We start from the raw sequence: 19500 nt of genomic DNA on the forward strand, positions 1-19500 counted from the left end.
ACATAGGAGGAGTTTGCAATGAGGATTTTGGCTAACGATAATTTGTAAAGGTTGTAAAGATCTTGATGGAAGCTGCTACTACAGATTTCTAGAATGAGTTTCAGGAAAAGAAGATAAGGATTTTTGCAAACTTGGGAGAAAATGAAAGCTGGTATGTGAGCTTCTGTGATGGGCACATAGAATCATAGAATTGTTTATTTTGGAAAGGGATTTTAAGATCATCGAGTCCAACTGTTAACCCAACCTTACCAAGCCCACCATTTAACCATATCCCTAAGGGCCACGTCCACACATCTTTTGAACCACATCAGGAATGGTGACTCCACCACTTTCCTGGGCTGCCTGTTCCAATGCCTGAGCACCCTTTTGGTAGAGAAATTCTTCCTCATACTTAATCTAAGCCTCCCCTGGAGCAATCTGGGGCCATTTCCTCTTGTCTTGTCACTTGTTACCTGGGAGAAGTCAAACAGTTCACTCCAGACAATGTCCCCTCCTAGTTGATTTGTTTTAGCCAGGCAGTAGTTAAAGTAGCACACAGAAGAAGAGATTTTTCTATTTGCAAAAAAGCTGCTTCAGTGGGGAAAAGTCAACAGCTGAGCTTTTGCAGGCAACCTGATAGGAGGAGGGAATCAAAAGCTATTTTATTAATTATGCTGCTGTGATTTACTGGAGGAAAAATCTTCCAACAATACATTTCTTTTTAAAACAAAACCACACTTGAGATGGAGTGGTGACAGTGAGTAGGAAAGAAATAATTCTGATTTTTTCTGTTCTCTGCATGACCATAATAGGTCATAAAGTTACACTTTGAGATAACAAACCTTAGCAAAATGACATTTAGCAGTCTATGCCATTAGAATTTTGATCTCACACTGATTGATTTAAATGCAGTTCCTGATGCAATTTACATTGATGTGATTCAAAATCCATTTCTGCATGGACCTTGTGGTTTAATTGAATTCAGGCTTAATAGCAGGTTACTTGTGTAATTATTATCACTGGAATACTTCAGACCAAGGCTGTGACACTAAGCTGTGGCCTAAGGAAACTGGGCTCAGTTCTTAACCCCACCCTGGGGCTCATATTGGCCACTCAAACCAGTTCATCTCTCTCATGAGATGAACTCATGCCCATTTAAGTTTGTTTGTTTACACTATGACATCTCTCAGAAAGAACATTTCCTACCGGAAGCCACTCTTGATCTCATCTGGGATTTCTAGATGCTGCTCTAATGCTAACCATATTTTCTGTAATGCAATCTGTATTTTAATGAGTCCCTAATGTTAGCAAGGAGAGACATTTAAAGTAAGTGATTTGATTTCAGTGATGGTGCAACTTCTCATTCCACACATGCATTGAAGTTAGATTAAATTTAGCACTCACTGTGTCATAATTATTTTCCATAATGTCAGAATAATCTAGAATTTGTACATTCACAGCACTGCTGTAAGCCTCAGGGTGTGCTGAAATTTTGTAGTGGCAACTCTCAGTCTAGTGTCAGGTATTAGTGCTATATTTTTATAATTATGAGTTTTATTGCAGAACAGGCACATCAGTATCAGAAATGCCTTAAAGGAAGGATAAAATGGAAGAGTTTATAAATGTCTGCTTTTCACTACAGGCATACTTTATTTAATTTTTTAAATAATATTCATAAAATATTTTTAAGAAGTTACATGAGAGAAATGAAGATGTTCCAGCACTCAAATGTGAAGACTTGTTTCCTTAAATGACTTCTCTCTGAAGCTCTGGTCACAATTCTCTGTCTGTGCAGAGTTCTGGCTCCTTAAGCCTGAGACCACACCTGAAGAAGATAATTTTTTGTATTGTGCTGTGCAAAGCAACAGTTTCCCAGCACCAGCTGTAGACTAGCAGTCACTGTCATAAGAGTCACCTTCCTCTTGGTTTCTCTTGGCCATCGTAGGGCCCTCAGACTGTTTCCACACTAACCCTCGCTCGTTATTTGCCTGGCACCTTCTCCAGGTGTTCTTGCCTCTTTGAGATGTCTTGGGTCCTTTGAGTTACAATTCTTAGGAAATTTTATTTTGTTTTCCTGAGAAAAGGCATTGGTAATAACTTTAGAAGGTGGATACATTTCCCTCTCTCATCCTGGTGCCCTGAACTGAGTGCCTTGCAGGTCTGTTTCATTTTCAGGAGACTGTGGGAGCCTCTTGTCTGTAAGTTGAAGCCTGCTCTCTGACATCGCTGTTATTTTTCTCTCTTCCATTCAGATGGCATTCACAGTGTCACTGCAGTCTGCACCCTGCGTGTCACCATCATCACGGATGACATGCTCACCAACAGCATCACAGTGCGGCTGGAGAACATGTCCCAGGAGAGGTTCCTTTCTCCCCTCCTGTCCCTCTTTGTGGAGGGGGTGGCAACTGTGCTCTCCACTGCCAAGGACGGCATCTTTGTTTTCAACATCCAGAATGACACGGATGTCAGCTCCAATATCCTGAACGTGACCTTTTCAGCCTTGCTCCCTGGTGGCATTCGAAACAAGTTCTTCCCCTCTGAGGACCTGCAGGAGCAGATCTACCTCAACAGGACGCTGCTGACCATGATTTCGACACAGAGGGTGCTGCCTTTTGACGACAACATCTGCTTGCGTGAGCCCTGTGAGAACTACATGAAGTGTGTCTCTGTCCTGAAGTTTGACAGCTCGGCCCCGTTCATCAGCTCCAACACGGTCCTGTTCCGCCCCATCCACCCCATCAACGGGCTGCGGTGCCGATGCCCCCCAGGCTTCACCGGGGACTACTGTGAGACGGAAATTGATCTGTGCTACTCCAACCCTTGCGGGAGCAACGGGCTCTGTCGAAGCCGAGAGGGCGGCTACACTTGTGAGTGCTACGAGGACTACACCGGTATGTGTTTATCTTATCTTTGGCTCATGATTTATATGTCAGACCATCAGCCAGGCCAGCTCTGTGTCAAGCCGAAATTGCTGGCGTTCCTAGTCAAAGGGAGAAAAACTCCTGGCACTGCCTTCTAGTCAGGAGAAGGTTTGTGAGTGTCACTTAGGCTAAGTCCAATATCTCTGTGCGTGCATGGTGATAGGAACCGTGCCTTGCTCCAGGTCATGCAGGGGGACTGTCAGCTGCTGAACAGATTTGCATCATGTGAATTTCTGCTCAAAATGCTTTATGCAGACACATTTCTTCTGTCTGGAAGGAAAAAGATGGGACCCATCTCCTGGTTCGTGGGTTTGCATGTAAACGCATTCCAGGCCCCTTCACATACCGGGGTGTAGTGTGGGTGCACAGCCTCGGTAGGAGCTCCTCAGCCCTTGGTCATCAGCCAGCACAGAGCATTAGCATTGCTCTTGTTCCCAAAAAGCTGCAGTAATACACACTTAAGAGAAATACTGTAACTCAGCTCTGGTTTGTAAATGTTGAGATAAAACTCCAGAAGGACATAGCTGCTTCCAGGCCTGTCTCCACAGCCTGCTGAGGAACGTACTTTGCCTCATCATGGACTTGACAGCTAATAAAGATCAAAGTGCTGCTTCTCAAATACTCCTGAGAAGTTACAAAAGAATATTAAGTGAATGTTTTCTGGTGCTTCAGAAAAGTCAGTGGGATTATTTATGTATTTGAAATTGCACATGTATTTAAGCATTCTGCACTGACGTGCTGCCAGCTGTAATTTACACTGACAGCACAGCAATGTCTGCTGTGACCCCTGCAAACAAGAGGTGAAGCAGAGGGGGTTGGTTCCAAACACTGCCTCTCACTGCTTACGTTATAAAAAATTGAAAACATAAATTATTTAAATTCTGATGTTAAAAAAAATCTCGTTGATGTGGATCCAGCCCTCCAGGTGGAAGCCTTTTCCTTCACAGTCTGGCTTTTGCCTCAGGGCTATCATCAAAAATGTGACTGTGGAAGGAGCCAGGAGTTAGTGAGCAGGGACATGGCAGCACAGGAACTGGGCTTTTCCCAACATGGGGGACAGGAGATGCTCCCTCAAATTTATGCAGGGCTTGGGGTAGCGGGACCTTTCTAAGAAGATGGGGACAAATTTTTTGCCTGATGGGAAAAACCCTGACTAGAACTGTGAGATGGTTGGGATATTTGGTGTTTGTTGAGGAGATACTTTCCTGCCAAGCTTCTCATGAATGACTTCCACAGTGAAATGCATTTTAAAGTCCATTATCCATAAATACACAATACACACAGAATTGGGCATCACAAAATAGATTTTATGATCAGTAGATTTCATTTAAAATGTTTGTATACTATTGTACTGTAAATAGGAAGTAGCAAGATTCATTAACCAAAGATATGCATAAAAATGAAGTTAATACATGCATGTCTTAGTTTTGGAATGACATGCATTCCATCACATTTTTAGAATCTCTTGCTAGAAATCTTCAGAAAAAAAGGCTAAATACACTTTTAGAATGAAAGATAATAAGCTTATATTAATAATTGATAAATGTGTTTAATACTTAATGCTGTAGTCAGAACAAACAGCACATATTTAGAGGAGAAGCACCATATTATTCATACACAAAGAAAGACTTGATCTGTAACTCTATTTTCAGTGCATAGCTGTTGAGTTAAAAATTAATTGTCCTGCTGTCAGGATATTAAAGTGGTCAGAAGTTAAGGAGGGAGCACTGCTTATAGCTCTGCTGTCTTTAGGTTTCAGAGTTAACTACACTTGAGTGAAACACTTTCTTCTTTGGAAGGACAGTTTGATCACATTCAGATTGGCCAGGGAAAAACACTTCCAACCGTGATAGAGAGGGCTCTGGAATACTTTATCCCAAAAATTGATGCAAATATTGTAGAATATTTCTGGTTTATTACTGGATGAATGCAGTAGAAATTTAGTGTCTGTTCTGTGGTTGGTTGAAGTTACTTTGATGTCTTTAGGTTCCATGTTGGATAACAATGTTTTGTTCATCAAACCCAAACATCTCCCCACATATGGTGGCCATTAGTTCCTTGATTTTCATCCCCTTTACAGAGCAAGGCTGAAAATGTTATCAACAAGTAATCTATTACCAGAAATATTTCATGAAGATGCATTATTGAATTTTGTCCCAATCTCCTTTAATTATTATTTTACCTATGATTTTACTAATTTCTTTAAATATATTCATATCCATTTGCAAGTTCAGTTTATAACTATTAATCATAATGTTGCATTTGCAGCTTGGATGTGAATTTATTGCTTACAGCAATCCAGATTTTCTATCTACTTGATATTTCAATAGCAGCAGTGTGTGTTGGCTCATGGAACGCAGTGGCCGTAAATTGGAATGAGCAGGGAATTGCCAAGTCTGAAGATTGGAAGATTCTGGTATTACTGAAATTTTATCATGGTACTAACTTGATGTAGTAACATACCAGTATGAGGTACTTACAAATCTTTGAATTAATTGTAAAAGATGAAATATGAATGGTAATAGTCTATGAAATGCAGCCTGCTTTAGGAGCTCTCATGTTTCCATTTCCCAATTAAGAGCCTAGATAGAAAAATAATTATAAGAAAATACTAAGATCTGTCATCTCTCTGGGGAGATAGGCTGCAATTTGATGAGAAATCACTATACAATCATAACCCTGTACTGATTCTATCTGACTGGTCACCTGCTAAAAATATAGTGTTTATTTCCTGTACAAGACAATTATATCCTATCTTAATAGGATGGAATTTCCCTCCATTTTTCCACCCTGCTTTGAAGCCCTCCATTTGGTTCGATGTAATTGTTAGTCATTTATACACGATGAAAGTTTCTCTGTCTTCAGTAGTCTTCTGTTACAGGCACAAAGGTAAACTGAGCTTCCAAAGGTATTTCTGAAACCTGATAACTGGCTAGGCTGGGGTGATTTGGAATTAACTTCACTTCCTGTGATGTAAGGACAGGAGTGAGGAAGTACATATATTTTTAATCCTTTTTTTTTTTCAGACTTACAACCTCTTTAACTTCTTTATATACAAATCAGTGTAGAGAAGTGAACAGTGTACACACTAATAGTTGCGCCGTCGATGGCAGAGAGCTGTGTGCATGACTAAAAGTTAAAGGATGTAATTTTAGTTAAGCAAACAAATTTATTGAACACTATATAAGGCCTGTATAATTTTTCTAGCTTCATTTCAAATATCTTTGAGCGCAGCAGAAGCAGCTGAGATGAGCTGTAGGTCAAGGCTTAGGCACAGGTGGAATTGTCTGTACTGCCCAGGGGACAAACCCCCTGAAGTGCGAATGCATCATGGCATCCACACCCGTTTGAGGGGCATGGATGCCACAGCAGTTCCTGCATGAGCTGTACTTCCAGCCCCATCCTGGTGCCTCCTACAGAGCACACCACTGTGGCCATAAGTCAGCACTCTTTTGGGTGTGAATTCCCACTCTTCCTGCCCTGCCATGAGTGGGTGCCTCCTCCAGTGCTATTCTCATGGTCTTCCTGCTCAGCAGCCAAAAGGACTGCTCTCCTCTATGGTCATGTTCCCAAAAAGCAAAATTTAATCAACACAGAACAAAAGCACTCTAATGGAAAAGAAACTCCACCAACTCCTGAAATAAAGAAGAGATCCAATGTTCCCACAGTTCTCCTTAGCATTATCACATTCTCTCTGCCTCCTTTGCTATGCAACCCCTAGCAAGGAGCAGTTTGTAGGGGAAAAAGATCATCGGAGAATTCCCCATATCCTTTGCATCTCTCCTTGGATTTCACTTCAGAGAGAGGAGAAATCTTATGTGGTTGTAAATCTTCTAGTAATCAAACACAGCAATTAGAGATCTTTTGCGTGTTACACTTTTTCCCTCCTAATTTGTATTTGTGATACCACATGGACATGAGGAATCATTACATCTAAGGTGCCTGCTATGAATTCAAACTTTGTGCCATGAGAAGGTAATTATAGCTGGTTTCTCAGCATCCTGCCAGAAGTTCCTAATCATATTGCTTAGTAAGTTCTCAGTGTTTGGCTCTTGAAAACATAGAAAATAAATGTGAGGATATCTTCTGCTTTATCTTTACTTATATCCATTCTTCAGATAGCAATTTCTCAGCTCACTCTGATACCAGATTCTCCTTTTTCAGGCCAGAGAGATTTATTTCAGGGAATTTCAGCTTTCAGGTAGAGAAATCTGGCAGCCACAGTAGTCATAGTCATAATGAGTGTTTTATCTTGTGCAAGGAGCTCTGAAATTCCACTCTTAGTTGCACTTCTGCGGTTTGGTGGGATCACAGGTGTGTAACAGCCAAATCCTGTACAGCAAATCTAAATTTGATTCCTTCTTCACTACATCTTTAACTCCTTGTTTAGCTTATGGAAGGCTGTGGTTTTGTAACAGCAAGTATGAACAAAGGCTGTCCTTACACAAGGATAGCTTTGACAACATTTTCAAGCAGCTGTGACCAAATTTTTCTTTAATACAAAACACCAAAGAAGAAATTCTGTCATTCACAAACACTGCCATGAATGCAGGGACATTGTCCTTGCCACGTGACAACTTTATGGGCCATCTCTTTGATACTTCATTCAAATATGAAGGGAACACAACTAAGATACTGAAATGTTTTGTATCACTGCTGCCTTAATAGTAGCTTTTAGTTTAGGTCTTCAGAGTTATGCTACTGGATTCCACATGGTTTTACATACTAAAGAGATAAAAACCTAGGCAAGGTCTAATACTCTAAAAAACAATTTCAGGAGTTTAAATACAATTACAGTTCTTAAAGTGCTGCATGATTCGCAGTATTTCCAGAATTTGAACTCTTAATGGGTTTTTATGAGGTCTTTCTGCTGATTTTGGATGCAGGAAAAATTGAAGAATATTGCTGGCTAACTTTCATTGTTTCTCAGTGCCTCAAATAGAATACCTGGTTGCCTTACTTTGCAGTTTTTGTATGGCAATACTGTGAAAAAGCTTGTGGAGGGTGATTGCATGCCAGTGAAGGTCTGGACAGTGTTGAAGGTTTAGACATTTTTCGATTTTTTTTTTTTCCTTTTTCAGCAGTGCTATGCCATGCCATTATTATGATGCTTGTAGTGAAACTAGGTCTTCATAACAGCATCACCACTTCCCTTTGATTGTGGTGGAACTGACTCTCTGCAGTCAGTTTTCATATCTGATGGAAAGATGAATAATTGTTTGTTTGTAAGATCCATCCTTACAATTGGTACTCCTTTGCTGTCCCAGCATGGTCTTTTCCATCCATCTTCAACTTTCTGATTCATCAGCCCTTTTGTGCCTCTACTGAATAAGCAGGCATCTCTGTTGGTGTAGACATGGCAAGCTGTGCCCCCACTTTGGCAGCAGCTGTGTACAGCCAGGTACCTCTGTTTCCTCCCAGCCCCTTCCAAGCCCCCGAGTGCTTACAGCACTTGGGTGGCTGGCAAGGACCCCGTTAGCAGGGAAGTGGATGGTCCAGAAGCAGAGCTTAAATCCTCCAAACCCTTTTCAGAGCATGACTGGTGTAAAATCTGGAAAAGGCTATCATCATTATTGTTATTTATGATCTTCATCAATGACATAGACAAAGGGATCGAGCACACCCTCTGCAAATTTCTCAGATGACACCAAGCTGAGTGGTGCAGTTGACACACCTGAAGGATGGGATGCCATCCAGAGGGGCCTGGACAAGCTTGAGAAACACATGGGATTCCCATGCGAATCTCATGAGGTTTAAGAAGACCAAGAGCAAGGTCCTGCACCTGGGTTGGAGCACCCCCAGTATCAACACAGTCTGGGGGATGAACAGATCGAGAGCAGCCCTGCCAGGAATGACTCAGAGGTGCTGGTGGTTGCAAGGCTGGACATGAGCTGGCAATGTGCTCTTACAACCCAGAAAGCCAGTTGTGTCCTGGACTGCATCAAAAGCAAGTCAAGAGCAGCTGAGGAAGGGCCATTCCTGGGCTGCCCATAGCTGGAAACCTAGGAGAACCCCTGTGAAAGGCATTTCTTTCCTGACTGGATTCTCAGCAGAAGTCTGTGTGCCCGCTCACCTGGTGTGTTTGACTCTGAGATTTGCTGTGCATGTTAAAACAGGTCCTTGCTTCTTTTTGTGGCAAGATTTGCTGTTCACGCGTGCAGGGATGGGGCCAGCACACCACAGCCTGATGCTGGAACCAGGTGATGCTGCACTGGGGCTATGGCCCAGATACCACAGCTGCATGACTACTTCCTCCAGAAGATAAGTGAAACAATAAAAACAGAGCAAAAAAATTCAGTCAAATTCTGAAGTCTACTATTGTCATGTTTCTGTTGATTATACTCCTGTCCATGTCTATCACCAAGTCACAGGAGATGAATGTTGCAAATCTGGAGTTTATATCAGATTCTCAGGACTCACTGAAGAAGTCTACCATTTCTCTAGGTGGGTTTTTATCTGGAGGGTATGTCCTTCAGCTAATCTTCAACCTATGCTCGCTTGTCAGGATTCAAAAAGCCTTTGCTAATTGGATTACTGTGGTGTATTTGTTGACAGTTTACCTCTCAAATGCTGTACATGGCCTTCACAGAAATCTGCTGTGCTTTTTCTTAAACCCAGGCAAAGAGTTGTATCACATTACCCTCCTCCTGATGTGCATAAACTAGCTACTCTTTAAAGTTCCACAGTTTTCTCGGTCATGCCCAAACCCTCCTTGCCCTCCAAGGTGCTGCATGTGGTATGGTCTTTGATTCAGCTGACCTGCTGCAAGTCCTGGGGGTTCAGAGCCCTCATCTGGAGCCTTGTGTCTTATCTTCTTTGGCCATGAAAATATTTGCACTGATCAAAGTCCTTTGCTGTCATGTGGAAACCTAGCTACAGACTTAATGTTGTGTTTGTTCTTTTTAATTAGTTTTAGAATTATTTGACAGGGCTCATGTTCTTGCTGGGTACTCCTGCAGTGGAGGCACGATGGGTGCTTTATAGAAGCAAGTAGCAGATCACACACCAATGTAATCACTTAGCTCTGGTTTCAGCAGCTACCTTAGTAATTAATCTCCAATATACTTATGAATTCAGCTCTTCCAAACAGTTCCTTGTCTAGGAAATCCTCCTTACTGATTATGGCTTATCTTCTTTTGCTTCTCCATAAGACAGCTGTGAGGCTGGCTTCTTCTTCCCTTCATTTAGCCACTCCCCTCATTTGCCAGCTGAAGAGTCTATCGCTGATAATGTTACACTTTCTCCCCAGATTTTGATTAAAAAAAACCAAAAACCCAGTAAAAGTAGCATGTAGCTAGAATCCAGTAACCAGATAACTCGGGCAGTAAGCTGTTTCAGGATGCTTCCATTCTCACAGTTACATTTTTACACTTGCTGTCTCCTAATGTCCTTGGTGTCTGTGAGATCGCAGTGGAAGATGGAGAGAAGGCAGGTTTTTGGTTGTGATCTGTACAGTACAAGGCTTGTGGACACAAGAGGCCTGCAAGCACAGACTGTGGTGGGACAGGGTGGCAGCTGTGGGACAAGTGCTGCCCCAGCTCTTCTCCAACGCAGGTGTTTAGTATCTAGCCCTGATGGCCAGGTGTAACCTCAGGATGTTTTGGGATGGAAGGGACCTCTAAAGATCTGCTAGTCCAAGCTGTCTACCATGGCTAACATTGGTTTCAGTCTCTTTTTTTCAAGTTGAATATCATTAAATAGCTGTTGTGAAAATAACACATTTGACCCTGATACCATGCCTGCTAAGCTCCTGTTTGCTGTCAGGCAGCCTGCTTTGGTGAGCAAGGCAAGCTGCTAACCTGGCATGGGTACCTGCCTGCCTCTGGCACCTGACCTCTCTGCCCACCCCTTGGCAAGGAAATGTGCTGTGAGCAGGAGCTATCAGTGGTGTCCAATGGCGGACAGATACACAGTGAGCACCTCAGCTTTCGTGTTGGCATTCTGGTTAACAACAGACTGGTCCAAAGTTAGGATTCCCTTTGTTCCAGCACATGTGAAATCTCTTTTATTGTATTTTTTTGTGTATGACATTGCTTTGTCAATTTTGAGCAGTTTCTTGAATTATTTTCCTGGTTTTATATTGATGGTATTTCTGTTACCACACCTAAATGTGAGTAAAAATTCTCCCAGGCTTTTTGAAAACCTTTGTTATAGCACATTTCCTTATCATAATTGGTAAAACTGGAATAAAAAACGTGGGATGTGAAGTGTAATTAATCACAGTGGATGTATTTTATATTATAATTTTATAGGTACATGTAAAACCCCTCCTTACTGATGTAGCTAAATTCCCACACACTGTCATAATTGTGAACATATATATGCATTGCAGATCATTGGTCTGACAGAAATTACACACATGGAGGTTTGCTTTCATTAAATTATTTTAAATAGCAGTTTATTAAACAACAGCAAATTTCTCTGTGACTGTAGTTTACAATTGTGTTTTCATTTATTTAGCCAAGTTGAGCCTTGTGTAATGTAGGATTTGGGGGTTTTTTTCCCCATTGTTTAATTTCAAAAATGTTAGCTGGATAAAATTTTAAGCTGCACAAGTACATTCTAGTTACCCAAACATACACTTGCTAAATGTCAAAACAACCCATATGTTAGACTACCCCTTAAGTGGTTGTGGTTTTTTCTCACTGGAAACAAATTGGATAAGAAAAAAGGAGGAGAGAAATGAGGAGAAAAACCCAAAAACTTGCCTATAAATTATTTGTGCAGAAGATAAAATCATAATGAGATAGTATTTTTTTCCAGTATACCTTATGTTCTGAAAATCCCCTCACAGTGTTCACAGCAGATCAAAGGTGAAAACAAAACAAAACAAAAAAGTCCAGGATGTCTAAAGTAAAATATTCTAGATCTTCCAAAACAAAAAAGGGATTTAGCTTCCAAGGATCAAGATAATGGGGCTCCTGTCTGCAAATAAAAAACTGGGAAACAAAACTGGGAAGCAGTAAGACTGAATTATGAAAGACATGTTGGACTTCTATATATATATTTATGATTCCTAAATTAGACATTTTTGTTGTCATCAGTGGATAAACAATTGGAAAGCGGCAGGATGGCTGGGTGCAGAGATGAGGGTATCAGGATGATATATTGTTAGGAGGGGAAAAAAGCATGAAATAGTTTCTTGTGTCTCTGTTCTTTGTGTTATGATGATTGAAAGTTTCGACAGTTGAGCACCAGACTGAGGCACTTGGCCTTGAACATCAAGATAATTACAGTTGTTCAGAGCGTGGTGGGAAACACAACTTCATTGTTGTTGCAAATGCTCTTTTGTTTAGAGCATCATGGTTCAGTGCCTGCATGGCAGCCCTGCTCCTCCTGGGGCGGGTTTTGTTCTGCGCCCCGCACTGTACGGTGCCCCCAGAACGCGGCTTCCAGAGCAGCCACCAGGCTGAATCCTCCATTTCTAAGACTCAAGATGAAGATACTTCAGGCTGTCTCTCAAATTCTACATGGAGAAGCTTATGAGACCTTTTATACAGCATTTTCATATAGTATAATTAAAAAGCATGTTTTAATTAGATAGGCCAGCTTCAAAAGGTCAGCACAACTGATGCGCATATTGTATGAAAGATAAAGATATGAAGATGAATGCCGTATATTAATAGTTAAACACATTCCAATTGACGCAATGAAGTGTATTAGCTCTAATAAGATGGTAGTCATTTAAGATTACTTTAAAATTGAATGGTATTTAACAAAAAGGCTGAATTTTAATTCACTGGACTGCTGTAAGCAAAGTACAAGCTGTGAAAGCTGGCTGGATTAATTTTTTATGAGTCAATTTAAAACCACTTTTTAAGAAAGTAACTTTTGAATTTCCATCTGTTCTGTAGGTATAAAAATACATGGATTTTGAGATTTTCTGTGCAAGATGTGTGTGACATTACAATCACTTTTTCATGACTCATTAAGAAAAAGTCAGTTTCCCTGGTTAAGTTGCTTTTTGTTTTCAGTTTGTGTTCCTGTGCTGTGTACCAAATATTTTTGAGACAGCCAAAACATAAGATTACAAGATTATCTTTTTAACCTTAATCCTTTTAATTTGACAAGAAAAGGGGCATTTTTGATTGGTTTTTTTTCAGAATTTTCTTCCAATGTATAACAATAAGAATTTGAAGAGCATCAAATTGTTTTACCAGCTCTACCTATTCCATGATGCTAAACCACTGAACTATGATTCACAGTAAAGACATTTAGACAGTGCTTTTAAGTATATCTTTCTTTTAAGCTGATACTTCTCATATAAAATAAAATATTGAGCTCTGAACTGCTAGCTTCCTAACACGTACTTACAATGGTAGATTGACTTTAAGCATGATTTTCTGTTGCATTATTAATATTTTATGGCTTATCTTCAGTTATTCTCACTAATTGGCCATTATGCTTCTTTCCAACAGAGCTTCTGGGACCACCTAGGGTGTGAAGGGGCATGGCTTGATTTGGGGCCTGCCTGGTTTAAATTGCCATGATATTTACCATAGCATTGGATTACACAGAAAATGGGCGAGTGAGATTTTCCTGTGAAAACTTGTAATTTTATGGAAAACACAAAATGCAGGCTCTTACTAGCCCTTCTTTAGTGGAGACATGTGGAGTTAGCTGCTTGTGCAGTCAGTCCCAGCGGGCTGCTGGAGACAGGGGGAGATGGCTTCTTCTGTGTTTTGTCTCCTGTGAGCTGAATCATCATGTCTGTAACAGTTACATGGAGAAAATTAAGTGTGTTCTTAGTGAAATAAGGGCTGAACAGTCCTAAAGAAAAGAGCAATGTTTGCCCTTGGAAGGGAGACACTGATCTTGTTTTCTGCATATTCTTTAGCCTTCACTTTTTGTCTTCTTTCTGAGGGCAGTTATTTGCAGCTGTGTTGTCTTTTTGAACTCCTTTGAGATGCTAACTTGATCAAAAACAAGTGCTAGAGTTTTGCTCTTGCCCACCAGTTTAGGAACTGGGAGTTGCAACCCTTTGGTGATCTCTGTGGAAAGCAGCTTAGAGAAACCAAGCTGAAAGTGAGCAGGAAGCCTGATGGTGCCTGAAAGTGTGTCTGGTTTTCCAGCTCCTGAGTTCCTGTTGATAAAAGATACTGTACACACACCCCTGCCACTGCCACCACACCTTGCTTGCTTTCCTCATTCACATAAATAGTTTAATGTATTTTGAAAAGCCCAGTGGGAGGCAAAAACAGCCTGTGGAACAGCAGCCTTGTGGAGTTAATGGTCTTGGTGGTGGCATTTGGTGCCCAGGAAAAATTGCAACTCTGTGGGATGAAATAATCTTTCTTGTCATCTGAGCAGAAGTACAATGACTCTGTCCCCTTCTTCTACCCCACTGTTGCCCATGGAAGGAGGTGAGAACTAGGCCTGGCAGGTGGTTCCCATGCTGAAGTGCCTGCAGGCGTGCAGAGATGCAAATATGGATCAGCCTGCAAAGGTTGTCCCAAAGTGCATCTGTCCCGCCAGCCATGGTGGCTACTCCAGCCTTTGGCTCCCTGCATCTGCCCCTCCTCGAGTAACACTCCTTTGAGAGGAATCAAAGGGCACAGAGAGCCAAGAAAACAAAATATAATATCAGATGAATATATAGTAAAGGTAGAGGATGATTGTGCCTCTTAAAAATAAATGGAGGGAGGGATATTCCTCTGTAAATGAATGTGTTATGCAAAGGGATGCTTTGTTCTTACACCTCCAGCTTCTTCACCAGTTTTAAGGTGGGATTTTTAGGAAGAGATTTAGTCCAAGTAATAATGCAAATTGCAGACACAATGGCATAATCTAGTTTGACGTTTATCTTTGACATCTACAATAATGTTATCCCCCTGATAATACATCCAGAGATAAAGCTTAGGCTTTTATTGAAAAGCACTGCTTCATCACCATATCTTACACCAAATCACTGCAATTTGCATTATGATGAATTGTCTTACATGTAAACCTGCCACAGAGTTCAACATAACAGGAAATTTTTGTGCATTTCTTTTTCCTCATATGTAGATTTGTACTGTGTTTAGCTCTGTGAGAGAGACAGAACCTAAAAGGCCTCTAAAGCTTTACCTTACAGGTCAAATGCAGAAGGAGATGACACCTTATAAGGGCCCTGTACATTACAATAAAGCTCTCAATAATTTAGAGAGTTTAGTGACCATTGTCAAGTCAGCCAAGAGTAAAGATTAAGATGTTAAGAAATTACCCACTGGACCCCACAGGGCAAAATTTGTTGTTAAGTGAGTGTGGTAGGCTAAAGGCTTGGATGCTAAAGGCCTTTTACAACCAAAATGATCCTGTGATTCTATGGGTTTTTCTTCTCCACCACATCTAAAGCATTCCAAAGAAGTGCTTTTCCTCAGCATTTCCTGAAGAACCTGGGGGTGATTATGTCTGGTGCTGTGGGAGTAGGCAGCAGGGGGAAATCAGACACATTGTGTGCAACCTGCCCACTGGCACACTGCAGGAAACCAGTGCCCAGGTTTCACACAGAGATGTCTCTTCATGGGTTTACCATTGAGCATGTGCTCCACCTCTGCAAAACAGCCATCTAGGGCTTTTTTTGGAGGTGTTGGCACCAACCTATAGGCTGCAATATCATGAGTTACCTCTTTTGCTAAACCGTAAGGTGGGCTTCAGAACTGGGTGTTTTCTTAACTGGAGAATATTTTACTGTGGCATCTGGCTTCTTGCTCACCATGGTACTGTCAGGAAAAAAAAAATCACAGTACTCCTGATAAATCTTGGTTTCACTTCTAGTGCTCACACCATTCAGGCCGCATGACTGGAAAGTGAAAGGTGAGTTGCCTGGTGTAGATAGAGTGGAAACTTAATGCCTGGGAATTTTTAATCCTCAACAAATACACAAGGGAGGGAACACAGGTAGTCAGTTGTGACTTTTGTCTATGCTCTTGTTCTTGCTGGTACTGGTGGAAACTGCATAGGAGAATGAGGTTCAGTGATCATGCAGCATTGGGCATATATCTTCTTGAGAACATGCTGGTAATTTCTGAATCCACAGACTAATTCATTTCTCCAACAGATGTGCCCCAAATATCACTAATCCTCCTCAATATTGTTTCTTCTCCCTCCCACCTCCCCCAATTATTCCTTCTCATTTAAATGCAAAAACACAAAACAGCCCAAATCATCAATCAGTCCATCCTTCTCTGCAGGGTGCCTTTTGTTTTGCTTTGTTTTGTGACCAGGGAAGGGGAGGAGTCCAGGGAAAATGGAACATCTTTGTTCAGGCTGATGCTGCTGGAAGAACCTGGGTCTGGTTGGGGCTGTCAGAGGGCCAGGCACTGTTGCATGCCTGCTCTGCATGTGCATTGCATCAGAGGGCACAGCCTGGAGCAGCTTGAGAGACAGAGACCTGCTTTTGCTGCTTGAGCTTTTGTGAAGCACAGTTTAGCTTGGTTTCCAGTGGGAAAGATCAGCAAGTAGAATAGGCCCTGGCCTCTCCCTTGCCTGTTTGGCCCATGGAATATTTTCATGGTGGTCCTCCTTCTCCTCACAGGAGCTTGCAGAAATTCAGAGCAGCCGGGGTGCAGAGGTTTTCCTTGAGGACCCCAGTGGGAAGAGGGACTAGGAAGGCTCAAGTAGCATCATCCTGTTGAGGTGTGAGTAGGAATGGGAGCTCCCTCAGAACAAACATTTTGGGCTGGAATTTGACCACCAAGATCTCTCATGTACCTTGGGGCCAGCAGATGACACCCACTGCTTCAGAGGCAAATAAAAGAAAATAAAAAGCCTCACACATTCATTATTTTAAAGCATCTCAGGATTAAAAATTTTGGCACCCTTATATAGCTGAGTCTTATGATTTTTGAAAATCTGAACTGTGATTTATCAGGGATGCCTAGGGAGAACTTTATGGAAGAAGCACAGGGAAGGGAGAAGTGTGATGGTAAAGGAGAGGTATAAGAGATACATATTTGTATCCAAAAGACAAGTGGGAAATCTGCACAGTTTCTTCTCACCAGCTTAGAGCTTAGTGCTTATGCCCACAGAAAACCTAAAGCAGATGCAGAAATAAAAGGGTGATTTCCGGAGTATCTTATTATAGAATCATTTCTACATACCACCTCAGAGAACTGCTTGGCAAGCTATATGCATAGTGTGACAGGAATGTTTTTGCTTTTGCTTTGCTGAGTGTTATACGGTCAGGTTACTCTCTTGTAAATACATAATACTAAATCTGGAATGGTTAGCAACTGAAATTCTGCAGGACAGCTGCCACTGCAAGTCAGCAGTTTGAGTGTGTATGTGTGGAGTATGTCTATGTAGGTATTTATGTATTATTTTACTTTAACCTGTTTCTCATAATATGACTTTATAAGTCAGAAAGCAGCAAAGGAAGCAGAAAGCAAAAGAAAGGAGGGAAACCCTAAAATAGACCTTAAGCTGCTGTTTCTCCCTGTAAGAGGATTTGGGATAATTTTAATTAACCTAGATCAGTCCCAGTTCTAAAAACATAAACAAATGAGTAAAGGAAAAGACCGAAATGTATTTTCAAGTTTAAAGGTTTAGTAGGGTGCCATTTAGAAACCTCACAAAGTCATAACCATCAGTGTCAATAGCATGGACTCTGCATGGCCTCTCTGAAGTGGCAGTAGGGCTTTGGCCCTTGATTTCTAAGGAACCCAGATTTTATGTCTGTTACTCAAATAACACTTCTGAGTCACTCATGTAAAATGGTACATGAATTTAGTTGTCCCCTAATTAATCTCTGTCACTAGTACACCAGCGGCTTCTAACTTCTATTTGATCCAGTTTCTCCATCACTCAGAATGAGCTGGCTAATGTTTCTGGGTAGCTGCTCTCTAACTTCCCTCATAAACCCAGTAGATGTATGTTTGTTTGTTTGTTTGTGTCACATTTCATTGGTAATTGGCATTTGCTGCCAATTTGCTGGGAGGTAAAGCTGACCTCCCAGTAGGTTCTGAGGGTAGACTCATACACCACAGAGCCACTGAAGTAATTAATTTCCCTTTATAGACAAAATCCAGTGCTAATTTTTATTATTAGACCTGCACCTATGTTTTAGGCAAATTTTCCTGCAGTACATCCATGTACAATCAGTGGAGAGAGGTGGGTATCTACTGGAGATGTTGGTCCAGTTCTCCTAAGGCAAGCATTGAGCCACTAGACTCACACATGAGCCATCTAAAATGGCTTAAAGCTGTATTTCCATAACAGTTAAACCTTTCTAAGAATTCCTGGGTGCGTGGTCCTGCCTCCTTCCCATGTGCTTGCTGTGCTATTCATCCCATCAGTCCTAGAAGGGACTTAATCTGAAGATCACTAACACTTCAATAAAGAAATGAATGGTGTTTTGCCATCTGAGCTCTACAAATCAGTCAACTGCAGGATTACATGAATGCCTGCACAAGGGAGGGGGAGGAAACTGCAGCATGCTTGGGGAAAGGAGGGGACTGTGGTAACTCCCACTCCTCTGAATGATGGTGAAAACACCCCTAAAGCACAGGATCCCAACCTCTTTATCTGTTGTCCCCGTAGAGATTTCCAAGCTGATTCTGCATCTAATTTATTTTTAACAACCTTCTTATTTCTTAGTGCACTGATTGCTTTGGTGCCAATTGTCATGTAAGGTTAGTAGTGCTTTAATTACTAGAGGAAAAGGAGGATTGATTTCCTATAATGTGCAAGACAGCAAATGCATTTTTAATGTAGTTGGTTCTTTATTAGGGCAAACAGTCAATAGGTATTGTTTGAAGAATTTAGTTGTTCTATTTCTTCTTGTTTCTCCTTTTGCCTTAATTCATGTGGATTCTCCTTTCCACTTTAAAGTATATAATTTTAGGTCAGCTGCTTAAATCAGCTTCTCAACATGCTGTTTATTCTGGCAAAGCAACTATAAACATAGAGAAAATTAATATGTGTCTAGAGCAAGTGGCAGGATGAGGAAAGGAGAAAACAATCAGTTCAAACAATTACAGAGAGTGAGTAAAAAATTGATGTGTCCAGGGAAACTGATGAAAAAAGAACATCAGTGCAAATTTGTTGCTTCATGTAAATATATATTTAATGTATTGTTTCAGTTGAATACAATCAGAGAATAGTAAAAAATTTTGAGGACTAGTCCTTAAACTGGTGTATTGATGAAACACACTGCAGTAAACTGATGTGAAGAGGAATTCTATATGTATTTGGATGCCATCATCTTGTTTCCAGCAAGCTTTCAAACATTTTACATCATTATTATAAAGTCAAAGAACTCATCAGCAAAACCACAGTCAGATTTCTGCAAAGACCAGCTCATTGATGCACACCAGTGTGTTGCTTGAAACCCACAATGTTCAGCTCACGAGGCATTTGCAATTGTGAGATTGTTGTCTCAGTTTTAAGACAGCTTATTTTTATTTCTTTTCACTTTTTTTCATCACCATTTATTGTTTATTAGTTAAACTTTCATTACTTTATTTGGAATTGGTCAGAGGAAGACCAAATCTAGCCACCCTTTGTATTTGCCTGTTCTTGTTATTTTGCACCTGCTCTCATGGTGTCCTCACTTACATAAACTTAACAGGAACTTTATGACTAACATCTTTGTAACATTAGTCCCAGAATCGAAGAGGAT

The 19500-nt window shown here is 41.0% G+C and overlaps 1 protein-coding gene across 4 annotated transcripts in view; it reads left to right on the forward strand.

Moving 5' to 3' along the window:
- Window positions 1-19500, forward strand: part of CELSR1 (cadherin EGF LAG seven-pass G-type receptor 1) — a 163221-nt gene that overhangs the window by 65035 nt on the left and 78686 nt on the right. For all 4 annotated transcript variants that reach the window (XM_053978461.1, XM_053978463.1, XM_053978462.1 and 1 more), the window contains exon 2: window positions 2232-2870. In XM_053978461.1, the coding sequence (XP_053834436.1) occupies window positions 2232-2870 (639 nt within the window). The remainder of the gene's footprint in view (window positions 1-2231; window positions 2871-19500) is intronic.

The sequence above is a fragment of the Vidua macroura genome, chromosome 5, assembly GCF_024509145.1.
Source record: "Vidua macroura isolate BioBank_ID:100142 chromosome 5, ASM2450914v1, whole genome shotgun sequence".
Taxonomy (NCBI): Eukaryota; Metazoa; Chordata; class Aves; order Passeriformes; family Viduidae; genus Vidua; species Vidua macroura.